Raw genomic sequence first — 26,624 nt, 5'->3', positions numbered from 1 at the left:
TACCATTTTGGCAGGAAATACATCAGATATTTTTATTGGCAACTTTGTTAAGTTCATACACTGGTTAAAATAGTATGTGATGGTCATTTGAATTTATGTGCAAGCATTCATCCTGATAATGGACACGTGCATCAACAAATAGATGTTTAATGTTTTCAAGGTGTTAAGACGGTTGAATTTATTTCTACTTGATTAGTGATATGCATTATACCTGAAAAGAAATGTGTCAAGTCAAATCTGGTGCAATACCATGAATTGCACTAGACAATGGGAAATATTATATGGATAAATATATTAATTGATTAAAGTTTGGGACTGACATTGGTTTTACAGGTATTTAAAAAGTAAAGGTTATACCTTGTCTAGTGCAATTTCTACATTAATGTGCATTTCACTTGTCCCAATGATGTGTAATGCATATGTTTTAATTTGGCAATTTACGCAATTTATTTAAAGACACTTGTATGGTCACTTTTAGATTTTTGAATGAATGTCCTTTTTGAGTAATTGTTAATTGTTTTGAAGACAGCTTGCACCAAATTTAGAAATACAATGTAACCATACAGTTGTGTTTTTTTAAATTGCTTAAACGGCAACATTACACACATAGGCATTGCACATTGGTATGCTATTGCTTTTAAGACAGATTTAAAAATGCACAAGTCCAGTGTAAATGTTAAGAGACAAGTCAAAAAGAAACAGGTAAAAGAGTAGCTACCTTCAATTCCGGCCACAACGGGGTTGATTTGCTTCATCGTCAAGGCAGGACTTGGAAGATCGGGTCCATGGCGGTAAAAGAAGTATAAAAGTGAGAGAAGGTGCGTTTCTGCCTTGTATTCATTCCAATCCGCCAATTTAGGTGTGGAGGTTTCCCTGTCACAGTTGCGTTGTGAATGGCTCACCGGACAAAGTGGCAGTACTCCCTCCAACAGCTGCATTTCCCTATAGCGCTGTCATCGCGGGTGAGAACATCTGACGGAGATGGCGGGACTCTGACTATCTTTCGTCCATGGACCCACCTACATCTAAATTCAGCAGGCAAGGAATCCAATGGAAAAGCGACGGAGGGACCATTACCACCAAGATCAGGCCCTTAATTTTTAGCCTACATTTTCAAATTCCTTTACAATTATAGAATGTTTTGAAATGCTAAATTGTACATTTTGCTTTTTTATTTATATACACTATATTAATCTGTTAATCTAGTGGGCTTCGCGGACCCCCAGGGGGCAAGGGACCACAGGATAAGGACCACTAATTCAGAGAACTCTGGTTGATCATTCTATCAAAGATATTTCCTAAGATGTGTTGGTCAGAGAAAATGTTCTGTGCTGATCTAGCCTGCATTACCTGTGTGGCATTCCCAGGATGACATATTCCAGCCCCATCTCGCTTGACTTGTCAATGATTGTCTTCAAGGCAGGGATCATCACTTCACAACCTTCTAGGCCAAAACGCTTCTCTGAGGACCACTTGCGAGCAAGAAAATCTTCAAACCTGGTGAAATAATGAAAGGAGGACAATAAGAAGCATCTGTAACTTCTACCTCTTTATGGAGTGGTGTTTAAAGTACAAACATTGCTTTTCTGAGAAAATTAAGAAGCTTATAATCATCATGGCAACTGGATAATGCAACAATATATTTATTTAACATTCTCTGAGGAAAGATTTCCTGAATGTGAAAGGAGCAACTCTCATCATATGTATAAGACAAGAGAATACATGGCATATTGGTCACATCATAGCCCTCTTTTCTGGCAAAAGGGGAAGGAGCAATAGTAGGAAGTGGTCAGGGGACAGGGAAAGCAATGACGGAGGAGGGAGGGGATACTGGACAAGAAATGATAGAGGGAGGGAGCGTAGACATGCCAAGATACAATGGGGGTGGGGTCAGGTGGGATGTGGGAAGCAACAACTGGGGGGCATGGGGAGAGCGGCAGGAGAATGGGTTGAGGCACAAAAACACTGGAGGAGGGCAAGGAAACAGGCAAGCAACGTTGATGGGGTAATAATGCATTAGGGGAGGGAAACCAGGCAAGCAACGACAGGTGGAAGAGGAAAAGAACAACAGGAGGAGTGGGCAAGGGAGGGAGTACTGGGTGAAGCAACAACACAGAAAGTGGGAAGGGGACGGCAAGCAATGACGGGGTGGCAACAACGCTTAGGTCATCTTTTTATAACCTCAACTCTCCAGCCAGTAAAACCACCATTCAGCTGATAAAAAACAGAACCACTAAAACAAAACTGTTGTCTGGGCTGGCGAGCTGCACAAACACTGTCTGGTGGGATCCAGTGATCCAGCTACATTAAACAAGTAAGAATAGAATCTCAGTCTGTAAGCACAGATAGTAGCCAACATCTGAGGGAAGCAAAACTGAATGTACTTGCAAACATTGCGGAACTAAACTAAAAGTTGTTAATACCTAGTGGAACGGACAAGCCGCGCTAGTAATGTCCTCTTCTCATCATTTGTAAACTTCATGATGCCTGGTGCCTCAAACTTCTGTCGGATCCATTGGCACTGCTGAACATCATTGATAAACATGAATTCTAATCCAATGTGCTGGCAATAGGAATTCTGGAAAGCAATCCCAAAACAGTGTAATTCAGTTTTCCAAATATAGTCTTTAAGGGGCAAAAGCTACAAAAGGGCGCAAATGAAAAAAATATATGATTTGTAACATACAGACATTTACAGACCGGCAGACAGAAAATATTGGGCCAATTCAGATTACTCACTTACCAACCACACTGCAAGTCCTGCATCTCCACTGGGCTTTCAAGTGGCCTAAATTCATTCACACCTAGCACCAGTTTTTTTAAAATTCCATTTCTGTTTTATGCCTCAAGGACCATCAACTGGGATCAAATTTAATGTGCCAGCAATGCTTTCAGTAAACAAATAAGCTCTCTAACCTCCACCTAATATACTGCCATCTAGCTTGAAGAATTTTTCCATTGGCAAAATGATCTTATGTAAAATGCCAAATGGATATGCCCAACCCATGGTTTTTAGGTTTCGCTTGGATAGCACATGTGCTGTCTCTGTGAGACATGCTGTTTACAGCCGGTGGCCTTCCAGGCCACCCATAGCGTACCATTTGTAAGCTTCAGTATCATTCTCATTTCCTTCGTCCCTGTTTGTCACGGCATAAAGGGATCATGTCCTATTCTTATGTCTGAGCCTAGACAGAATCATGAACCAAATACTTGTGTCAATCCGCTGTTCCCAATTTTGGAGCTACTTTTTTTTTTGTGTTCAAACACTCCATATGAGTGCTTGTATTTTCAGTCTGTCTCACATCTGTCTCCCATATCCGTGTCCATGTAGTTTTTAATTCCCTCTGATCCGCCCCTTTTCCATGCTGCTTCTTTTCCCTCCCAACCCCTACTCTGTAATCTATGCCACTGAACTCCACTCTATTCCATTGCACTCTACACCACTCTACAAAACTCTACACGCCACTGCACTCAACCCCACTGTGCTCTTTTCTGTACCACTGCACTCTAAGCTACTGTACTCTGTGCCACTTCACACCACTGCACTTTACGTCGCTCTACTCTACTCTGCACCACTCTATTCTACACCACTGCCCTCTGTGGCACTTCACTCTGCTCTGCATCACTCTACGCCATTGAACTCTACGCCACTGCACTATACGACACTCTATGCCACTGCAATCTATTCTAGGCCACTCGACTTTACTCTAGACCACTCCATGCCACTGCACTTTACACCACTGCATTTTAGGCCACTGCACTCTACGGCATCCTACTCTGCACCACTCTATTCTATGCCACTGCACTCTACACCATTGAACTCTATGCCAATGTACTCTACTCTGTGCCACTCTACTCTAGGACACTGCACTCTACGCCACTCTACTTTGTAACACTATACGCCACTGCACTCTATTCATCTGCACTCTACTCTGTACCACTCTATGCCACTCTAATCTGCACCACTCCATGCAACTTCACTTTACACCACTGCACTTAAGCCACTGCATTCTATGATACTCTACTCTGCACCACTCTACTCTATGCCACTCCACTCCACGCTACTACACTTTATGCCACACCACTCTAGGCCACTGCACTCTAAGACACCAACTATACTCAACTTTGCACTACTCTACTGCCACTGCACTTGACACCATTGTACTCTATGCCAGTGTACTATATGCCACTCTACTCTGCACAACTCTAATCCACAGCACTCTACCCCAGTGGACTATATACCACTCAACCATACTCTGCACCACTCTACATCACTGTACTCTACTCTGCATCAATATACTCTACTCGCCTGAACTCTACTCTGCACCACTTTACTCTACACCACTTTACTCTACACCACTACAGTCTATGCTAATGCTCTACTCTGTCAGTCCAGAATAATCTACCCCATTTTATTCTAAGCCACTCCATTTTGTGGGATCCTACCATAAAATGATTAAAAGGCTGCCTCAGACAAACCTGCAAAAAACGTTATTTGTAGAATATTGCCTTTCGCAGCAATCAAATGCATGTGTGGGGTTTAATTACTCAAGTATCCTTCCTCACGGTCCACATGTTTCAAACTTCCTAGAAGATAATGAGGCGTTCATCAGGACCAGTATTTTAAGAATCCCTATGTATTGCCTAGTCCTTAATATGTCAAGTAGTGGGGAATTACCCCTACTCGTATGTCATACTCCTATTCATACCATGCATAACGTTTATGTGGACAGCCTAACCGGCTAAATCATTGGTTGGTATAGGTATATTTAGCTCTTCACTCCTTTTCTATTGAAGAGGGAGGGTCAAAGTTCTTAGTCACATATATCACCACCACCTTACTTTAACGTCTCTTAACCCTTTGTTTTTCAGTGAATTTCTGGGGTGATATAACTATAGATAACTTTAACTGGCACCCCTGCCAAGCACTACTTATGACGTTTCATATTGCATCCCTCATGACATGTTAAATTACATCATTGATGGCGTCACTGGTGACATCTCAAATTATATTATTGATGAGATCAGTGATAACACCGTTGTCATATACAGCATAGAGTTACTGAGTGTACATGTGTGGGTAAAGAGCATGGAACAGCATGGATCCTGTAGACAATTGTAACTATTGTGTATTTTAAAAGTCATATGCTGCACCGTTTACAAAGCACTAAGGTTTGGGGTGGAAGAAGTACTACATGTTAAACAAGGTAAAGGCTGAGTGCAAATGATATGGCTTGCAGAGGTATGTTTGATACTACATTTTGGTTTAAAGCCAAAGCCTGTACTAAAAATGTGTGACAAAGGCCATAGCAGTTGTTGACAATTTATTAACCACCAGAGAATATCTAGGCACAATCCCATGTTAATTAGTTGTGATCTTGGTGATCGAAATTAAGTTTATGATGATGATTTTAATTACATTACTGTGGTACAGGCAAATTCTATAAGACCTGCATGTTTACTTTTAAAACTTCATTAAATATTTTGAGTCATTAAAGATTATTTGATATTGTAAAACGTTGGGTTGGCCAAGTTAGATGGAGTTTCTCTCATACTGGCATGTCACTAAGGTTGAAGGTCATTATGCCCATCCCAGGAAGAAATGTAGGGTATTTTAATAAACTACGAAGCATTGTCTATGTGGCTTGACAGAAGGTGTGTATACAGTGGCAGATGTATACCTGTCAACCTCCAGACTTAAAATCGCAGGTCAAGTGTAGTCTTTAAAAGGGTAATCTATTAAGGTGAGTAGAGGATTATCCACAGGTCTAGCATGTTTAATGAGTCCACATATCCTACAGGACGATATCACAATTAATGTATGATGTCATCAGTGATATCATCAATGCTGTCATTTGAGATGTCATCAGTGGTGTCATCAATGATGTAATTTGACATGGCATGAATAATGTGAGATGTGAGGTCATAAGCAGTGCGGGTGGTGTGCAAGTTAGAGTTGCCTCAGTAAAGTATAACTGGTGAACTTCAGAGGTTTTTGTTTTTAAACGTTTCTTCTTACCTCACTTCAATATCCATCTATTGTTTCACTTTAGCCTTTGATTTTTTTTCAGTGAATACACACACATACACACATAATATTCATTACGCAGTGGCGGTTCCCACTTTGTAGTTAGATTTAGGTCACTGGCTTACATAGGAAGAGCATTTCTTGTTCTGCTAATTCACTTGGCACCATTTGGCGAATCTTCACAAAACTTCCCCAAAAAATAAAAAAGTTTATCCACCTCAGGTCCTTCCTGGAAAGTTTTTGGGTGATCCAACAAGGGGAAGCCGAGAAAAATGGGAGTCCCAAAACGTCTTTCTTCCATGCAATTTCTAATAGGAATTTTGGGAAGCGATACAGAAATAAATGGCAGAACAGAATTTCAACCAAATTGGCAGAAATTAAATGAATGAATGAAATTAAATAAAATAAAAACATTTTTATAAAGCGCACATATACCAAATGTTTTTTTTTTTTTGTTCCTCATTCGCTATTAATCTCACTTCAAATTGCTCTCTAGGTGTCTGTACTTTCTCTTAAGAGCTGAGGAGTATAGGCTGTTGGAAGTGGGGCCCCGCCTACTGGTACCAGAAACACCTTGGAGATCAATAAAGAAACCACTGAGATACCTCTTCTGCCAAGCTCTAAGAGCAAGATGACTTTAGCCGATAAACCGCCACAATACCTGGCAGTACACGGCTTAGCCCAAAGAGTTTAATGGCATGATCATAGGACTCAGAGAGAGAGAAAAAAAAAATCCACAATTTTACTTCGTCATCTGAGCCGCCCATCTAAGTTGCAAAGGCTTCCAGAAAGCTTTCTTCTTGTCACTTCCTTTTATGGCCAAATCCAATTTAGAGACTGCCAAAACTGAAGACTGCCAATCCGCAAAAGTGGGAGGACTTGATTCCATCCATTTTATACAAATTTGCCTCCTAGCTAGTAGAATAGAGTAGAAAAGGAGCACTCCAGCGAGACCAGTGATTTTTTCTGCAAGGCCAAATATTATTAGGGGTTGATCCATATTGATAGTACAGCCCAAAACACTTGTCAGAAAATCACTGACTTCTCCCCAGAAAGTGGCAAGAGAAGGGCATTCCATAAACATATGTATATCTGAGGCAGAACCCTGGCCACATTTTTTTACAACTAACCGGTGGCCCATTGGAAATTAATGTCAGTTTGTGAGGAGTAAAATAGGCCCTGTGGATGGTAAACAGGTGGTTTCTTTTTAACCAAGCTGGTTTCACAACTTCATGTAGAATCTTACATGATTTCTGCCATAATTTGGCACAGTCCTGTGTAGGTAAAGAGCCCCCCCACAGTTCCTCGGCTAGCTTGAATTCGCCATCTACTTCTTCCAACAGGGTTTGATACCAGAAGGAGACTTCTTTCCTCCCAGGGGCTTGGTGACAAGCTGGTGTTACCACAACCCATAGCATTTTTTCGTAGGCAAGATTGAACCCAGCTTGCCAGTTGATAATGTTTGAACCGGTAGAGTCCTCCCCCAACCTTATCCTGGAAATGTTCCCAGGAAATAAGGATGCTTCCAAGGAGGAGGTCTCCCCAAACCGCCAGCCCCACAGCTCTCAAGGGTTTAGCCAGTCTATCCTTTAGGCACTCTGGGGTGCCAGGGGAATCACAAAGGGGAGCCAAGCTGGAAAAATAATTGAGCCCCACTGCCCCTCTCACCTTAGCCCAAGTTTTGGCTACCACCTGAAGAACCTTCAGCTTAACTTTTTTTTTAAACTTTGGATCCCCAAATTTGAACGAAAAGCCCTCTTCTGCCAGTTTACCACCCATGAGCATAGCCAAGAACATCCCTTCGACACCAGTATTCACAGGCATTTTCAGTAACATGCGTGAGTGTGAGAGTTGGAAAGCCCAGGCATACAACTGGAGGTCCGGCAACTCCAGGCCCCCCTTTTCTCTTCTCCGCCTCAGGTTTTTCCATGCAATCCTAGATGATTTGGATGCCCAGACAAATGAATGGATTTTTCAAAATAAAGGGGAATACAATTAAAAAGAAATGTAATCTTTGTTAGTATCGTCATCTTGATCAGATTAATTCTTCCCAAGATAGACAAAGGAAGTATGGCCCAAGATTTCATTAGCCTTTTACATTCCTTTACCACTATATCAAGGTTGATCTCTGCAATTTTTGTAATATCCTGAACCACATAAACTCCGAAATATCTCATTTTGGAGCTGGGCTGGTGATACTGCTATGTCTCTGTTAGATTCCAAGTCATGATTTCCTTTTTGGCGGCATTAATCTCATATCCAGAGACAGAACCAAACTCCAGGGCTAAACCAATGACTGCTGGGAAGGCTGACTGTAAATCAGCAGAGAAAACCAAGATATAATCGGCGTACAGGGCTACCTTCCTCTCTCACTCCTCATACTTAAATGGCTGGATATTGGAATCTGTCCTAAGGCGTTGAGCAAATGGCTTAATGTAAAGATCGAATAGAAGCGGGGAGATTGGGCAGCCCTGTCTAGTGCCTCTAAACGAATCTGTAATATTCCCAGGGAACATGGCGGCCGCACGTTAGCCGCTAGCTCCCGGAGCTCCCGCACCAGCCACCAATGAGGTGAAACCCAGGGAGAGAGCCGATTAGAAACCGGCCAGATGAGGGACGGAGGGTTTATCCTTCAATCACCGACAATTTCTGTTTGAAAATCTTACCCGCATTTGTTGCCGATTTAGCTGCAAGCATTCCCCCCCGAGAGGAACGTGAGACGCCAGGAATGTGCAGAGAGGAGGCGGGGATATGCCTTCCTTCGCCTCCCTGTCTGCTGGAAGCCGCCCTGGAGCTTCGGAGAGGGCGCAAGGCGGCCGCACAAGGCTTCCTTAGGGGAAATGAAACAACAAGTATTTGCGGCTTTTTTCAGCGTGTGAGGGACTCTAACGACTCTCACGAAGATCTCGCACAAGAGCAGGAGGAGGACGATAATAGTGCTAAGGTCGGAGAGGGAGGGGAGGTGGTTACCGGTGATACAGAACAAGGTATTGGAGGCAAGGGGGTCAGGTCCTTCATTAGCGCAACTTTCTGGTAGTTTTCAGACCTTCCAAAATGCACAAGAGTTTTTCTCCCCTGCTGCAAGCCCCTCAACAGTAACCAGGAGAGTACAAAGGACAACTAAAAAGGGGGTCACAGTTGGCAATAGGAAAGCCAAAGCAAATATAAAAATAAGTATTTCTGGTAAAGCAGACAACGGGAAGGATACCCCCGATGCTTATTCACCGCAAATTCTCACTGCTGTTGGGCTTTCCCCTGGTGGAGTAGAGGCTTCCCCAACTGAAGGAGCTAAGTCTCTAAGTGGTGACTCTGCCTTACAGGTCTATCAGGTGAAGGGTAAATCCATTAAACCTAAGAAATTAAGGACCAGGGCAATTAGCAGTGTTGTCAAAGTGACCCCGTCGCTACGCTCTTATTTTAGGATTCAGCCAGAAGTGCTGGTCATTGGTGCGCAACCTGAACCCCTGGAGCAGCGCTCGGCAGATATAATTCCTCCTATAGTATCAGAACCTTCCTCGGGCACAACCCCTATGAGCATGATGGAGGCAACATTAGAACCAGGAACAGTTTTGGTCCCCCTGCAAAGTGATCTAGGGGAGCCCTCAGAGGGTAGAAGTGCTCTAAGTAATGACCTTTCGGTCGGCGTTCTGAGTCAACCACAACTACAGGCAATCGACAATGTTCAACAGTAGTATGGGGGAGGAACGAGAAAGGGATACTCTTCTGGCGTTGCCATCTTTATCCTTACCAGTAGGTCTGGAGGGCCTCTTTGCTACATTATCAGAAGATATAAAGAGAGGATTTGCAGTATCCACAGTGAACCAAGGGGAAATAAGGAATTTCTGCGAATCCCTGGAAAAAAAAGTAGACCTCATAGATTCCAGGACCGTAGCCCTTGAGAATAAAGTGAACGAATTGAAAGAAGATATGGGTCAGGCAAAGTCGGACATCCAACTTCTGAAGTCTGAACATTGGGACCTTAGAGATAGAGTGGAGAAGTTAGAGAACAATGCACGCAGGAACAACCTGCATTTATTGAATGTACCTGAAGGTAGCGAAGGATCCGATATTCGCTCTTACATTGTCTCTCTATTTAAGACCTCGTTACAGCTTGAAGACTCGGAGGAAGAACTTAGTCGGGATATACAGAGGGTACATAGGGATCCTTTTCGTAGGAACCCTAACAGGTCCAAACCCAGGAACATTCTCATCAATTTCCTTACATTCGCCTTAAAGGATAAGATTCTTAAATCTGCACTGAAATTGAAATCTAGAGGGGCAAAGAAATTCTCGTTTGAGATACGGTCAGATCTCTCAAGGTGCACTTTGAAGAGACAATGGGAATTGGGCAAGAGGCTGGAAGAGCTAGGGGCAGTAGACCAATTAAAATTCCCGGCCTTTTTAAAGGTTATGCACAACAATAAAATGTACAACATAAGATCGGTGCAGGAAGCGGATGAACTGCTTAATAACATCAGTAAAGGGGGGCCATAGTAAGTCTATAAGTAAGTTAACATGGTTTACCATAGGAGGTATGCAGTTGGGGAAGTTGTTATTTCTATCCTCTCCCATATAGAGAAATTAAAATAACTTTAGATTTTAGGCAAGAGAAGTTAAGTCATGAAGACAAGCAAGGTGGAGGCCATAACTACTTAAGTCCAATGCTTCTTCCAATCGATCACGTCTGCTTTGAAGCGTAGTGCAGTTGGGCTTCTCTGTATTTTATCATCATTATTTTTTTTTCCTTCTCTCGTTTTGGGTTTCTTTTTCTTTTTTTTTCCCCATTTTCTGATGTCTGTACTTATGATACTTTCAGGATGACAGTTTCGGAGCTGGGCTGGATTGTATGCTGGCATTTATGGCATTTATGCTGAGCTTTTCAGATGATCTAACATGAGTCTCATACAGATTTTGTCCTGGAACATTAATGGTCTGCAAACTAAACCGAGAAGGGACAGGATAATACAGTATCTCCAAGACTCACCGGCTCAGGTTTTGATCTTCAGGAAACACATCTCCTGAAAGAAGAGATATTTTCTCTTCTTAAAAATCAAAGATGGGTGGGTTCATATGTATGCACGAACCAGACAGCTAACATCAGAGGAATCCTTATGATTTGTAAGAAATCAGCCAAAGCGCATGTTTTCAGCAATTGGTGGACCCAGTAGGCAGATGGGTGATTGTTAGATTCAGGATAAAGGAGACTCGGTATACTCTGGTCGGCTACTATGGACCGAATTTTGATGACCCCTCTAGTCTTAAGATAATTTTCTCTCATCTATTAGATTTTCCTGAGTCAATAATTCTACCTGGGGACTTTAATATAGTTCTGAACCCTGTGCTGGACAAAACTCCAAATAGTAGAGCTGTGGCCCCTTTAAAATCCCGGGACTTCCTCCTGTAGGCTATGGAACAATTTATGTTGTTAGATATATGGAGAGAAAGATCGGGCTTGCAGCCAGGTGTATCGTTTGGAAATCATAAATATCGGCACCAATCTATAATAGATTACGTACTGATAAGTAACTCATTGAGAGAAAGAGTTAACAATATCTCATACCTGGCCAATCATCTTTCAGATCATTCAGGGGTCTTGCTATGTTTGAATGGTCCAGCAGTAGCGCCCGCTCGTACATGGTCGTTTGACCGTTCTTTACTCTCGATGGAAGAAGAAAAGGTTTTCTTATTGCAGGAAACTGAGTGTTTTAAAAAAAAAAAATCTGGGGTCAACATCAATAACTAATGTATGGGACTCTTTTAAGGCCTTCCTACGTGGCCAAATTACCAGTAGAGCCAGCTTTAGAAACAAAAGCTATAAGGAGGAGATATCTTCTCTTGAGGGAAAGTTGAAAGATATAGAGGCTGAATTATCCTTTCTAGCCTCTCCTGAAATTCAGCAAGAACGGAAAGCCAAATGAGATAGTTTAAAAGAGAAGTTGGAAAACATCCTTCATTCCAGGCTTATCCGTAGATGGGAGGCTAGTAAAATCGCCCACTTTGAATATGGGGAGGGTGCAGGCAAGCTTCTTACCTGGAAAGCAAAATCTGATCGGGCAAGAAATAATATTAATGAGAACATCAGCGGAAATGAAACCCTCTGTTCAGATGGGGAAATCAGCTAGGCCTTTCAGACCTACTTTCAGGAGATTTATTGTGAGGACAAAAGGCTAGATGTAGCCAGTGTTCAAAATTGGTTGGGGAATATTCCCCTTCCCTCCTTTGGACCGGACCAACAACAATACTTGGACCAAGCTTTTACCCAAGCTGAGGTTAGAGAAGTCACCCAACGTTGTAAGACCGGGAAAGCGGCAGGTCCTGACGGCCTTCCGGCAAAGATCTGTAAGATGCTGGGAGATAAAATCGTCCCCGCCCTAACGCAGTTGTTTAATTATGTGCTGAAGGCTGGTTTAGGGCTCCCAGCTTCATGGAATGACGCTTTAATAATTCTTATATTGAAACCCGGGCAACCTCCATCAAGCTGTGGGTCATATAGACCCATCTCGCTTTTAAATGTAGACTATAAAATCTTCACCTCCATTTTGGCAGCGAGATTGGGTCTTATGGTGGGAGATGTTCTCCACTTATATCAGAAGGGTTTTGTTAGGAACCGGCAGCTTTCAGATCTCACGTATGCTCTCATTGGTGCTATTGACCTCGCCTCTACATATTCCCTCCCATTAGTGGCTATGACGTTGGACGCTACCAAGGCCTTCGACAGAGTAAATTGGATCTACCTGTCGGAGGTCTTGAGGAAGTTCAACTTGGGGGAAAAATTCTGTCACATGGTCCAGTTGATTTATCGGAACCCTTTATGGCTAGGCTATTGGTTAACATATACCAAATGTTGTCAAAAAGCTAGATTTTTACTCAGAAAGTGAGCTTTTTTTTTGATTTGGTGTAAATTTGTTCAACCATTTTAGAGAAATTAAGGTTAAAAAAATAGTGATAATATGACAGTTGGTTCCACAGGAGTACCTTGGCAATCCTGTGACACTTCAAATTTAAAAAGAGAGAGAGATCTGATTGCCGAGAGCCCATTTTTTCCTCGGTCGGTCCTCTTGGTCCCGCAAGACCAAGTGATCTTACTACCTGGCTTCAACACAAAGAGACATGTGCAGCCACCATTACACTACACAGAAAGTCGCTGAATATCTTCCAGTGTGAAAAGCTTATGAAAAGCTGTAATATCCATTGTATAATGTCATCAGTGATGTCATCAATGATATAATTTGAGATGTCATCAGTAATATCATCAGTGATGTCATTTAACTTGTCCTGGATTCCAACCAATGTCAAAATTCAAAAGGAAGTTTCATCAGCTTGTTTTTGTCAGGCTGCTCACCTCCATTTCATGGTTTCGTGAGAATGAAGTAGAGCCAGTACGACTGCTTTATAATTTCCTGGGATCTGTTTTTTGAGGATGCATTATTTCTTCAAGACTAACTTAGTTGTCAAAAATTCCTGCTTCACCAAAGTAAGGGGGTTGGTGAACCATCCTAAGATATTCTTGCACCTAGGTGCTTTAAACAGCAATGACAAGATTTGTACTTTGCAAGAACAAAGTTTCGTATGAATTGAACAGTTCTACAGCAGAGGTTCCATGAGCTGGTGAGCAAATACTGCCAGAAGAAAGTTTTGGAAAAGCGGTTTGCATGATCTCTTATGTGACCTCTTCCAGTTCTCAACTGGGAAGGCACTGAAGGAAGTTTTGAATGAAATAGCACTGTGGGCAGCATCCATGCCATGGGAACATTATTTATTAGTATTATGTATTGGAAGCTAAGGTCACATATGTGGGAAGTGGCATCAGTAATATATTTGTTCAGATGATGCACTTCTAATGATTTATTTTCTCAGAAGTATGAGGCAATGTTGCCCCTGTAATCTGGAAAAGGATGAAATATTGGCCCATTGGTTAAACTACACAAGTAGGTGGGGTCTAATGGTATTTATTTAGGATTCGGAATTGATTACTTAATCTGGGGGATTGCATCAGATCAATATTTAAATGATGATACCTAGGTCAGCTAAAATTGTACAACAAGGGCAACTTCAGTGAACGGCAAAGCAGTATTGGGGTGGTTGGTCTTAAGTAAATGGTATTGCCCAATTTTCTTGACTGATGATGAAGGAGGGTGTGTGTGTGTGTATTAAGGATGTTATTCTTAAGAGATCAGTAATTATGTATAGGGGTCAATTCAATGATTACACAGTTAAGCTAAACTGCAAGTGAATGGTCATGTTAAGCCTGGATGAGAGCATCTTGGGTGATTAGTGGGTAAAAGGTGAGGTCATTGGAGATAAATTAATTTGTGAATGTTGCTGAGAGTGATCATGGGAACTGTGAGTGGTTGAAGTTGAGGGTTGAAGCTCACAGGGGTATGAGTTTTGGATCTATGCAGGAAAGTCTGTAGACCTAGTAGTGTTGGTAGATTAACAGAGCTGTGAGTTCTGCATGTGCATGGTCAATACAGTGGTGGATCAGTGGTATTGTCAGCATATGGAATTGTGTGACCTAAGAGGCTGTGGGTGTGTGGTGTAGATAGAGTTTGATTGAAATATCTGTTCATTAGCTTGCAGTATGAATTGCAAGAGTGAAAACTGTATTTCAGATTGGACCAAGTGGAAATATAAATGGGGTAATCTGCTACAATTATATCTATGAAATTCATGAGAAACTCAAAACATAGGTTAAAAGGTTTCAGTGCACTGAATAATAAGTAACTATAATAGCAAGTTGTGAGAAAGCAGGACCTGTTAGCAGTGTCCCCCCACTTTTTGCCTCCATTTTGACTGCTAGGTACTGGTTTTTCTGATTCTGACTGCACCGTGGGCTCTGCTAACCAAACCCAAGGACTGTGCTCTAATTAAAAGTATTTGGTAATTAGGTGTATTTACAATTGGCTCTAACATCCTAGCATTAAATCCCTAATGTATAATAGGGCATGTAGATTTAAAGGCCCAGTAGACTTCATGCACTTAAGTGTGCACTTCTGTGTTGCCTGCTGTCAGTTTAAAGGCAGCACTGCTTTTCAGGCTGACCTTACATTAAGTGCATATGCAAATTCAAATTTGGAATTAAAGGTACTTCTAAAGCCTCAAACGACCTTATTTTTACAGATACGTCACCCCTAAGGTCTCCCCTGGGTGCCTTAAGTATAGGGTTCCTTGTAACAAGAAGCAGGAGGATTATAATAGCTGATTTATAAGCCCTGGTAAAGGAAAAACTGCCAATTTCGTTTTTGCTCGCTGTAGAAAACTAACTCCATAGGCTAAAATGGGAATATTTTATTTAAGTATAAATATTGACAGACGAGAGCTAGAAATGTCATTGAAAAAATCAAAATGGTAGTTATGAAAAATCCAAGAAAACAAGAAGCTATAGTACCTTCTTTTCTAAAAAGCCAAAATCCAGCCTTCCAGCTGCCCTCTCCTGATTGACCAGCCTTTGCCAGGCTGAGCCAAGCTGTCTTAATGAGGTGTGAAGTGACCTGCTAGAGAGGCAAAGTATCCCTGTGGGTGGAGAACAGCAGAAGAAAAAGTCAGGATGGCGTTAGAGTAGCCAGACTGGTCTTCAAAGGGAGAATGACACTTTAGGACAGCACAGGCACGCCCCCACATCCTGCTCCCCCAGCCAAACAGGACCCCTTGTTATTAGATTAGTGAAGGGGCTGGAAGGAGAGTGTTAACACATTTTTGCCACATCATTGGGTTGGCTTAGTCGGATCTAGCCCTCCAGGAGAAAGTTTCTCCATTTTGTATTTTGGAAGATAGTGCTTTCTGGGACAAGAATATGCCATACTTTGGAAGAAGCAGATATACCCGAGGGTGGCACCCTGCATCCCACTGGTCAGGGGTGCCCCCCTGCTTGATGCCCAGGAACACTGAATAAATATGGAAGAGCTGCCAAGCAACTCAGATCTACTGCCTCAAATAACAACAACAAGAAGGACCCTGAGCTGCACCCAAAGGACTGAACTCTGAAGGACTGCACCTGCTGTACAATCTGGTACTACAGCCTTAAGGACTTTGCCTGGCTTCACACGGATTAAGGAGTGGACTCCCTGAAAGCTACAGGTTACCAGAGCTTACCTGCATTATCTCCACCAAGAAGTTCCCATCCTGGAGCGCACCAGTAAACCTTTAAGGGTTTGGCTGGGTGCATTGTGGGAATTGTAGTCCCAGCATCTCAAGGACCATCTCAGAGCTTTCAGACCATTGGATTTGTGTTTTGGACACTTTAAACCCACAAAAGGAATTTCAGGAAGAAGTTCCAGATGTTTCGAGCAGCTTTTGGAGAAAGCTACATAAGGTGACTGACTTGTTGATTACAGTCAAGCTGCCAACGTCAAACCGCAACCCGGCCTGGGTTTCAGATTCACCCGTTGAAAGCTTCGGAGCTCCAGCCGTCGACGAGGCTTTCAGGAATCGACCACGGCCTCTTGCAGAATTAAGCTGACGACATCGACGTGGATATAGCTTGAAGAAGAACCTCGCTTGACGGCGAGTGAAAATTCTCCAGAAAAGCTTCTAAGTGTGGAGGTAAAGTTTTGACCGAGGCTTCTCACTAAGTGTATCCGAACACGGCTCTATCGCAGTCAGCGTCAAACTCTTGACTTTGTCCCGGTTAAGTGCGACCAGATGTCCCAAGTTGGCGCTATTGATTATTAAGCACTAGAAAGTGTCTATTCTTTAAAAACTCATATCTCTGGATTCCTACATAAGATTTTTCTTGTTTAGTGTGATATTTTTGTTGTGTCTTACTTATTGAATGTATTGGTTGTTTTTAAATGCTTTACACACGTCTCCTAAGTTGAGCCTGCCTGCTCGCTGTCAGCTACCAAGGGTTGAGCATGGTAATCATTTATTGAGACCTTGACTGGACCTTTTGTTGTTTTTGTGGTCTTATTAATAGTGATAGGTTCCTACTTATCACTACTAATAAACCACTTTCCAACAGTGTAATCTCAAGTTAAACTGGGAAGTAGAATATCATTTTCAGAGCAGGAAATCATATATTAATAAAGAGCAGCTGAAGGGTAAATTTCTAATCTTTCAATGAATAAGACAAAGGGCAAGGTGGGTTTGGCGACAGCAGTGCAGAAGATCACTTATCGAAACACAGAAAAGACTCCTATTCACTGCCATGCAGAGAACAGCTGAAGATAGTATTTTCTCTGAGACTGATTAATGTGGGAAATCCTAAGAAGAGGCAACCATAGCAGCCTCAGGAGCAAATTAAACTGGTATGATGTGGAAAGGCAGACCAGTTTGGTAAGCTGAAAGGGAAATGGATGGTAAGGAATCTGGTCCGGCTGTGCAAACAGGAACTGACCTGGAAGCAGGACAGAGGGTAACATTTAGGATAGATAAGAAGAAGAAAAGTGCTGAGAAACAAGTGAGAAGGACAAAGTGGAGTGAACAGGACTGGGAGGGCCAGGAAAATAATCAGCTTAGCAGCGGGATAATTCCCTTGTAAGCGTCAACATAAGAAAAAAGTTCACTCAATGTTCAAGTATTTTCAATAAGAACAGGCTAAGTTAAAAAAAAAAATCCTCAGCATTGTCAACACATTGCTAATGATACTCAACGTCTGAGCCTTTGAAAATACAATACAGATCAGTCAATGTCTGAAGGTGAAAAGTTGATATAAATAGTGTTGTAAATGGCATGGTGAATGGTTTCATAAGCAATTAACATAATGGTTGTTAGGGGTGGCTCCAAGGGAGTCACAGGAGTAAATGAGTGAGCGGGAGAGAGAGGTTGTTTTAAGATATACTGTGTGATGTTGTTAGTGGCTGTGAGTTACAGTGGTATACTTCTAACAATTTAGGTGCTAGCTAAGTGTGCAATGGAAGCATAGAATGAGCTGAGTAGTGAGTGGTCGGGCTGAGTGTAATCAAGAGTGACTGCGATGACGTGGGTGTGTAATGATCTGTGTAAGACAAAGAAAATTGCTTGAGATAGAGAAGCAGATTTTGCACATTTGCTGGCATTTACTCAAATTGATTCTTGTATGGTCATGGTTAGCTGGATGTTATTGAATTGGCCCATAAATCAAGTGGGTTATTGTGATCGCATATGTGCTTTGGATTTTCCTATAAATGTTTGATTTTGAACAGATTAACTGATTTGTATTTCTGACAAATATTTTTATTTCAACTGACTTATGACTTTAAAACTTCAATTGTGGAAGAATTTGTTTGATGCAATAAACTATTTTCTTATCATTCTTCTCTTCTGTATTGTCTAGGCTATATTTCAGTTTAAAAGGTTTGAAATGGGATGATTATGTCTTTTTCTACTTCTTGATCTATAGTAGTGTAGGTGTAATGTCTCATTCATAAAGAGTGACTCAACCATTCTGTTTTATTGTTCTTATTCTCTTGTCATTGATAGTGTTCTGGGTGGCCACTTTGATGGGACCCGAGGAGCAGGCTCTTGTGTGGAGGTTAACTTGAATAACAAAAGCAAGATATGATGGACAAGAGAGTTTTCAAGTTTTACCCAGGGTGTTGTACACATCTCGGGGGAAAAGTGACTAGGATTGGGTTTGCTACAGTCTTCTGGCAGCCTAGTATGATTTGAATTTTGAGAAGTTAAGAAGTTGGTAGTTGGAATTGAGCGTGATAATGTTCTGGGTTTTTTCCTTACACAGAAACTATTTGAAAAGTATGTCAATTTCTTTAAAAAAGGTAGGTAACAAATGTAGTGGCACCATTGTAAGAGTGTATACAATATTTAGACTGAGTATCATTACGGTGGTGTAAAGGCGGCCATACCATTATAAGCTGAGGGGTGACCAGTTCCATAGTTTATCTACTATTTTTTCCACCATTGTAACCTGATTCAAATTTAAGCAGCGATCAAGATTGTTTGAGAATCGGATGCCCAAACAGTTTATCGTAAACAGGCACAATCTAAAATTGCAACTAGCGAAGAGTTATTTGAGCCATAGCTTAGTTGAAGGGAGTATTTCAGTATTTTCCTGATTAAATGTGTATATCCTCAGATAGAGGAACATAGATTGACTTCATCTTTAAGGTTAGTTTTCAAATGTTCTATGTTGTTTATAAAGGATACTGTCTGTGTAGGCAGATAGTTTGTATTTATGTGAATGTAGTTAGATGCCCTTAATTTTTGGATTTTTTAAAAATTCTTGTCAGCAAGGTCGCCTGTTCCTTTAGTCAGTTTCGGTGGTGCAAAAGTGGCTGGAATGATAAGTTGTGTGCATGGGAGAAGGCTGTGGTGTTTGGTATTGTGAGCTGCTGAGGGAGACTGGGGATGGATGTCTGTGTGGTGATATTATTTGCTGAGTGTAAGTGGTGCAGGAGTGGTTGATTGTCATGTGTTCTCAGTGGCTGCTGGTGTACTGTTGCCAATGCCCGTTTGTGAAATGTGGCGTGAGCAGCTGAGGGTGACTAGTGACGCTAGTGTCTGAGGTTGAATGCTGTCGTAAGTGGCAGAGTTTGACTTATGATTGGACTTGCTGGCCTAGAGCGAGTGCTGTGGAACAGTGGCAGAGTATTTAATTTTGTGAGTGGGCTTTTGATGAGGACCCAAGAGTGGTTGAATGAGAATGCCAGAGAAAGTGTGAGTGACTGAGGGAAGTGGAAACGTTTTGGTGTTGTAAGTGACCTTGAGTGAGTGGTGGTGTTACTGTGTTGTCAGTGAATGTGGAAAGAGGTGGTACGAGTGGCTTAGGATGCAGGGCGAGCCTAACCATAAAAAGTTAAAATCAAGCGCAAATGGGAGAGTACAGCCAAAAAAGTAGTGAAATCCTCCTACTGGGAAACTGGATTTGTCTAAGGACTATCCCTGCAGGGATATCACAGGATGTGATGGAATATGCTACTTACCAGTATGCATCTGTTCTTGGCATGTAGAGCTGCAGATCTATACACTGTGCATAGATCGCCATCTGGTGTTGGGCCCGGATGTTTGCAGTTTGTTTTTCCTCTTGGAAAGTCTTTGGAAGTCACGAGGTCGGTGACTCCTCCTTTGGTTCGTATTGCGCATGGGCTTCGGCTCCATCCTCAGATTGTTTTTCGCCAGCAGGGAAAGATGGAGCGTAGTAGTAACAGTAAAGAAACCCATGTGTGTTGTATCTAAATAAGATAAACTGGAACGGATACAGGTAGCCAGGGAGGCGGGTGGGCGTGTATAGATCTGCAGCTCTACATGCCAAGAACAGATGCATACTGGTAAGTAGCATATTCCGTTCGAAGCATATGAGCTGCAGATTATACACTGTGCATAGATTATATAGCAGTACCCAACCCTAGCGGCGACCACCGGCATCCGTTGCAGCCTGGCCCACACTAGCTTGTTGCTTGGTTTGCACATCTACACAGTAATGTTTTGTGAAAGTGTGCGGTGTTGACCATGTCGCTGCTTTGCAGATGTCATCTAGTGGTATGTTTCCTAGAAAAGCCATAGAAGCCCCTATCTTCCTTGTAGAGTGGGCTTTAGAGGGAACAGATAGCGTTCGTTTTGCTTTGTGGTAGCAAATCTGTATGCATTTTACAATCCACCTAGCTATCCCTGATTTAGAAATAGAGTTGTCTTTATGTGGTGGAGAGAAAGAGACAAATAGCTGTTTGGTTTTTCTGAAAGGTTGTGTTGTTTGGATGTAGTAAAGTAAGGCCCTTTTAACATCCAGTGTGTGTAAAGCCCTTTCCGCAACGGTTTGAGGTTGTGAGAAAAAGACTGGTAATTCTACCGACTGGTTTAGATGGAATGGAGAAATGACTTTGGGTAGAAATCTTGGGTTGGTGCGGAGTACAACCTTGTTCTGATGCATTTGGAGAAAAGGTTCCTGTATAGTGAGTGCTTGTATTTCACTAACCCTTCTGAGGGAAGTGATGGCCACTAGAAAAGCTGTTTTCCATGTGAGAAATTGCAGCTCACATTTATGTAATGGTTCGAAAGGGGGTCCCATTAACCTTGTGAGAACTATATTCAAGTTCCAGACAGGTGAGGGTGGTACTCTGGGTGGAATTACTCTTTTGAGGCCTTCCATAAAGGCCTTGATGGCAGGCACCCTGAAAAGTGATAGGTGCTGCCTGTTCTGTAAGTAAGCAGCAATTGCTGCGAGGTGTAACCGAATGGATGTATATGCTAGGTTACACCTTTGTAGATGGAGCAAGTAACATATGATGTGCTGTATGGTCACATTTAAGGGATTGATTGTGTTGTTTTGGCAATAAACAACAAATCTTTTCCACTTTGCAGCATAGCATGCCCTAGTAGTAGGGCGTCTAGCTTCCCTGATAATATTCATGCAATCAGGGGGAAGGTTATGGTATCCGAATTCTAGGACCTCAGGAGCCAGATCGCAAGGTTGAGCTGAGCTGGGTCCGGGTGTCTGATCTCTCCATGGTTCTGGGTTAGGAGGCATGGTGAGAGGTGCATCTTTTGGTGTGGTACTACCGAGAGTTCCAGCAGTGTGGTGTACCACGGTTGCCTGGCCCATGTTGGAGCTACTAGGATCAGTGTTAGGGAATGCTGTTGTAGCTTTCGCACCACTAATGGAATTAGTGGGAGAGGTGGAAAAGCGTGTGCAAATTTGTTTGACCAGTTCATCCATATCGCATTGCCTTTGGACAATGGGTGTGGATATCTGGCGGCGAAGCTTGGGCATTTTTTGTTGTCGTGGGTGGCGAATAGGTCTATGTGTGGATGCCCCCACATCTGAAAGAACGGGTGAAGAACTTGTGGGTGAAGTTCCCATTCGTGAATCTGTTGCGTTTGTCTGCTGAGCAGATCTGCCATGGTGTTTTGGACTCCTGGGACGTGTTGGGCCAGGAGAAAGATTTTCTGTGGAATTGCCCATCTCCATATGCTCTAGGCTAATTGAGAGAGCTGTGGAGAGTGTGTGCCCCCCTGTTTTTGAATGTAGTACATGGCAGTCATGTTGTCTGTGCGAATGAGGACTGCCTTGCCTGAAATCTGCGTCTGGAAGGATTTTAGGGCCAGGAAGATTGCCAGTAACTCCAGATGGTTGATGTGGATTAACTTCAGTTGCGGCGTCCATGTGCCCTGTACTGTGAGATGTAACAGATGAGCTCCCCAGCCGGAGAGCGATGCGTCTGTTGTTAGGATTATTTGTGGGACCGGGTCCAGGAACGGTCGACCTTTGGAAAGGTTTGTGGTGTTCCACCACTGCAGAGAGCGATGGGTGCGACCGTCTACCAACACCAGATCTGTCAGTTGCCCCAGGGCCTGGTTCCACTGGCGCGCTAAACACTCTTGGAGTGGACGCATCTGGAGTCTTGCATGGGGCACTATGAAGATGCAAGAGGCCATCATCCCTATCAGTTGCATAAACACCCTTGCTGGGAGAGAGTGTTGACATATTAATTTTTGACGCAGAGCCTGTATAGTTGCAATCCTGGCAGGATTGGGATAGGCTATGGCTTTTGAGGTGTCTATGGTGGCACCGAGGTATTGTTTTGTGTGTGATGGTACCAGGTGGGACCTTTGGTGGTTCACCGTGAAACCTAGCTGGTGAAGTAGTTGGATTGTAGCGGCGGTGTGTTGCACACATTGTTCGTAGGACGTGGCTTTTATTAGCCAGTCGTCCAGATACGGGAAGACGTGAATGTGCTATCTTCTGAGATGTGCCGCCACTACTGCTAGGCACTTGGTGAATACCCTTGGTGCTGTTGTTACCCCGAACGGGAGCACCTTTGAACTGGTAGTGTTGCCCATCCACTACAAATCTGAGGTACTTTCTGTGAGCATGGTGTATTGGAATGTGAAAGTATGCGTCTTTCAAATCCAGAGTGGTGAGAAAGTCGTTCTGGGAGAGGAGTGGAAGAGCCTGTTGAAGGGTTACCATGTGAAAATGGTCTGAATGTATGTAAGTATTTAGAGGCCTGAGATCTAGGATAGGTCGTAGAGTCTCGTCTCTCTTAGGAATCAGAAAGTACAGGGAGTAGACCCCTAAATTTTGTTCATTGATGGGGACCTGCTCTATGGCTTGTTTTTTGCAGGAGGGAGACTACCTCCTGTTTTAGTAACGTGGCATGTTCTTGAGACATTGGGCATTGCCTAGGTGGAATGTTTGGGGGGTAGATGTTAATTCTAGGCAATACCCTGAATGAATAATTTGGGTCACCCATCTGTCTGAGGTGATTGTCTCCCAGACGTGAAGGAAATGTTGTATTCTGCCCCCGACCGGAGTGGAATGGTCTGGAGGGAGCGGGGGAAAGTCATTGGGTAGGTGGTGTGGCAGAGCGGGCGGTATTTGTCTTGCCTCTGCCTTTATTATTATTACCTCTGTATCCGCCTCTTTGATAACCCTTTGTGAAGGTAGATTGAGGAGGGGATTTGTAGGACGTGGATGCACTATCCGAGGAGTAGCCCCTGCCTGTGCCCCGAAAGGAAGAGCGGCGAAAAGAGCGCCTAGGAGTGTGTGACTGTAGGGCTCCCATGGATTTCGCCGTATCAGTATCTTTTTTCATCTTTTCGAGGGCTTCATCAACTTTTGGGCCAAATAGATGATGTTGGTCGAAAGGGTGGTTTAATATAGAGGCTTGTACCTCAGGTTTAAAACCTGAAACTCTGAGCCAGGCATGGCGACGGAGAAGGACACTGGTGTGTATGGCCCTGGAGGCTGTATCTGCCGCATCTAGGGCACAGCGTATAGAGGTATTAGTTATTGTTTTTCCCTCTTGGATCAATTCATTCGCCCTATTCCTGTATTTTTCAGGGAGATGGTGCATGATGGTCTCTAACTCATCATAATGCGCCCTGTCGTATCTGGCCAATAGCGCTTGCGTGTTGGCGATACGCCATATATTGGCGGCTTGTGACGCAGTGCGCTTCCCTGACGCGTCTAGGAGCTTGGACTCTTTGTCAGGTGGTGGTGCTTCGCCTGACGCCTGAGAATTCAAACGCTTCCTAGCTGTAGATACCACTAAGGAATCCAATGGTGCAGGGCCTTTAATGTATGAAGGGTCTGTGGGGGGCGGCTTTGTATTTTTTCTCTATACGGGGGTTTAGGACCCTGGCCCTGACTGGGTCTTTAAAAACCTCCGGTGCATGTTTGATTACTCCCTTTAACATAGGTAGAATGGCAGTAGACCTATGTGCATTATCGAAGGTGTCTAGGAGAAAATCTTCCTCCACTGGGTCAGTATGTAACTCCACCCCGTGGTAATGTGCCGCCCTCTGTAGTAGGTGGTGAAAGCCTAATGAATCTTCTGGTGGGGATGGCCTAGATGGGTAAAGGTCATCCTGTGGGACATCTGGGATGTCCGGATTGTTATAGTTGTTCCATGGGTCTGGAGATCCAGTAGGGGTGGGGTCTTGTGGCACATCTGCTGGATCATAGTAAGGGTCCCCTAGATCGTCTGGGACTGGAGACAAGGTTGGAGAGCGATGAGGCAGGGGTGGAGAAGGTGGAGGTGGGGAGGGTGGAGGAGGTGGAGGAGGTGGGGAAGGCACTCTTAAAGGGGAGGTAGCAGTGTCATTTCTCTTTGGAGGTGGAGGTGGAGCTGGTTTGTCCAAGTGTCTCTTTTTTGAAGACAGTGTCAAATGTCCAGTTTTTGGATCCTTGGTAAGTGTCTTTTGCAGAGGATCCGGTGTGAAAAGTTCTTGCGACACTGGTTGTTCGGTCGGCGCTGAGGTTTTCCGGGCCGACGGCTTTATAGGTTTGTCTAAGCCGTGCTTCTTCAGGACCTCCGATTTTTTGGTCGGTGCCGAAAGAGGCTTCGGCACGGGAGTGTCGGTGCCGAGGGCCTTGTGATGTTTGGTCGGCACCGGGAGGACAGGTTTCGACAACGAGGACTTTGGTGCTGGGCTCGGTGTGGAGGTGGAAGCTGATTTTTCTTCGGTGCCGAAGGGTGTCTTTCGGTACCGCTGGTAGGCTGGCTCGAGCCCGAGCTGCCGGAAGGCTTAACAGGCTTCTTTACCGGACACGAAGGTGGGGTGTGAGAAGCAGTATCCTTGGTCTTGCCTAGGCCCGAAGGCGAAGGCGTGACCGAAGCCTTTTTGGGTATCCCGAAGATGTCGAGGAGTGCGCCATGTTGCGTCTGGCCCTTCGATCTCGAATAGTCTTTTTAGATCGAAAAGACTTGCAGGCGGGACAGTCTCGAGCCTCGTGTTCAGGGGAGAGGCAGAGGTTGCACACCTCATGAAGATCGGTGTGGGGGAATTTGGACCCACATCGAGGGCACTTCTTGAAGGGAGTTCTTTCCATCAGCCGAGACCGGAGCCGGAATAGGCCCGAAGGCCGCCGTCGACGACCGGAATCGAAGAAGTGCCGAAGAGAAGGTGATTAAGATGATTTATTATCTGAAGGATCTCGATGAGCGAGGATTTTGCGTCGATCGCTGAACTGGAAAAGTTCGGAACCGGAGCGCGAAGTATTACATCCGAGCCCGATGGCGGAAAAAAACAATCTGAGGATGGAGCCGAAGCCCATGTGCAATACGAACCAAAGGAGGAGTCACCGACCTCGTGACTTCCAAAGACTTTCCGAAAGGAAAAACAAACTGCAAACATCCGGGCCCAACACCAGATGGCGATCTATGCACAGTGTATAATCTGCAGCTCATATGCCTCGAACATATTGTTTTTCTGGGTAGGGGATTTATTTTTTTAAATCACTCCACACCAAGGGAAGTCACAGGATGTATTGTTATTCTGCTAGTTAATGGCATTTTCTAAGGGTCTACAAGCAACATGGCGCCACACAATACAATGTCATTCTGCTTGGGGCAGAATTTTGTCATATGGCTACTTTACCTGAAAGAAGAGTCCAGAACGTTATATCAGGCCAGAAACACAACAAGCTGGAGGTACAAAAATCCTACAGGCCATGAAGTAAAACACTGAAAGAAGATCTAAAACATGGAAAACAGACATAAAATTGACTATCAAGATCAAATTTCAGCTATTTGGCATGCCTTTGATTTGCCAATTTAAAGCCGAAAACTTAAACCCTGCATTCTTCTCATGCTCATGCAGGTAAAACACATCTGATGTTATAGAAATTGAAATTATCATGTTTTCACATAATTTTCCTGTTTTTTCACTTCAATGTTTTAATTTCATAAACTGTGCAGATGAATTTAGGAGAGAAATTAAATTAACATGAAAACAAAAATTCAGGAGAATGTGTTTCTCAGTTATGCTTTTTTGGGTTAGAAATGTAAATATAACAAGTATCAATCAGGTCTCAGCCAAAGACTTGACACAATATTCGTCACTTGGCTGAATATTGCAATGGTCTTTTTGATACCACACCTAATTCCGCACTCCGAATGTTCAACCTAGTGCTAGTTCCGCAGTCGAGTTTCTTGTTTTAAACTGAGTCTTATGGACTTAGGCCTGAAATATTTCGAACAAGCAAGACAAGGTGCAACTTCTTTTAATGTTCCAGGGGTCGGGTGATGCAGCTGAGGTCCCAGTCATCGGTATTGAGGAGGAACATCTGCTAAAAAACACAACTGTTAATGCAATACTGACCTCCAGCCTCCGAATGATCTCCCTCAAAGAGAGAGCGCTCTCGCTGCCTCCGATGTACGTAGTTGTAGGTAGCCGGAAAACTTTGTCCAGGTCCGACTCGTGCAAGCCGTAAAAACCT

The 26,624-nt window shown here is 43.4% G+C and overlaps 1 protein-coding gene across 2 annotated transcripts in view; it reads right to left on the bottom strand.

Moving 5' to 3' along the window:
* The window catches only part of OGDHL (oxoglutarate dehydrogenase L), a 713,311-nt gene that overhangs the window by 389,104 nt on the left and 297,583 nt on the right, over window positions 1-26,624 (bottom strand). For both annotated transcript variants that reach the window (XM_085608435.1, XM_085608426.1), the window contains 3 exons: window positions 26,507-26,622; window positions 2,424-2,578; window positions 1,351-1,497 (listed from right to left, as the gene is read on the bottom strand). In XM_085608435.1, the coding sequence (XP_085464561.1) occupies window positions 1,351-1,497; window positions 2,424-2,578; window positions 26,507-26,622 (418 nt within the window). The remainder of the gene's footprint in view (window positions 1-1,350; window positions 1,498-2,423; window positions 2,579-26,506; window positions 26,623-26,624) is intronic.

Source organism: Triturus cristatus, chromosome 1_2 (assembly GCF_964204655.1).
Source record: "Triturus cristatus chromosome 1_2, aTriCri1.1, whole genome shotgun sequence".
NCBI lineage: Eukaryota > Metazoa > Chordata > Amphibia > Caudata > Salamandridae > Triturus > Triturus cristatus.
The sequence above is the reverse complement of the archived record's forward strand: the minus strand, read 5'-3'. Positions and strand labels throughout refer to the sequence as shown.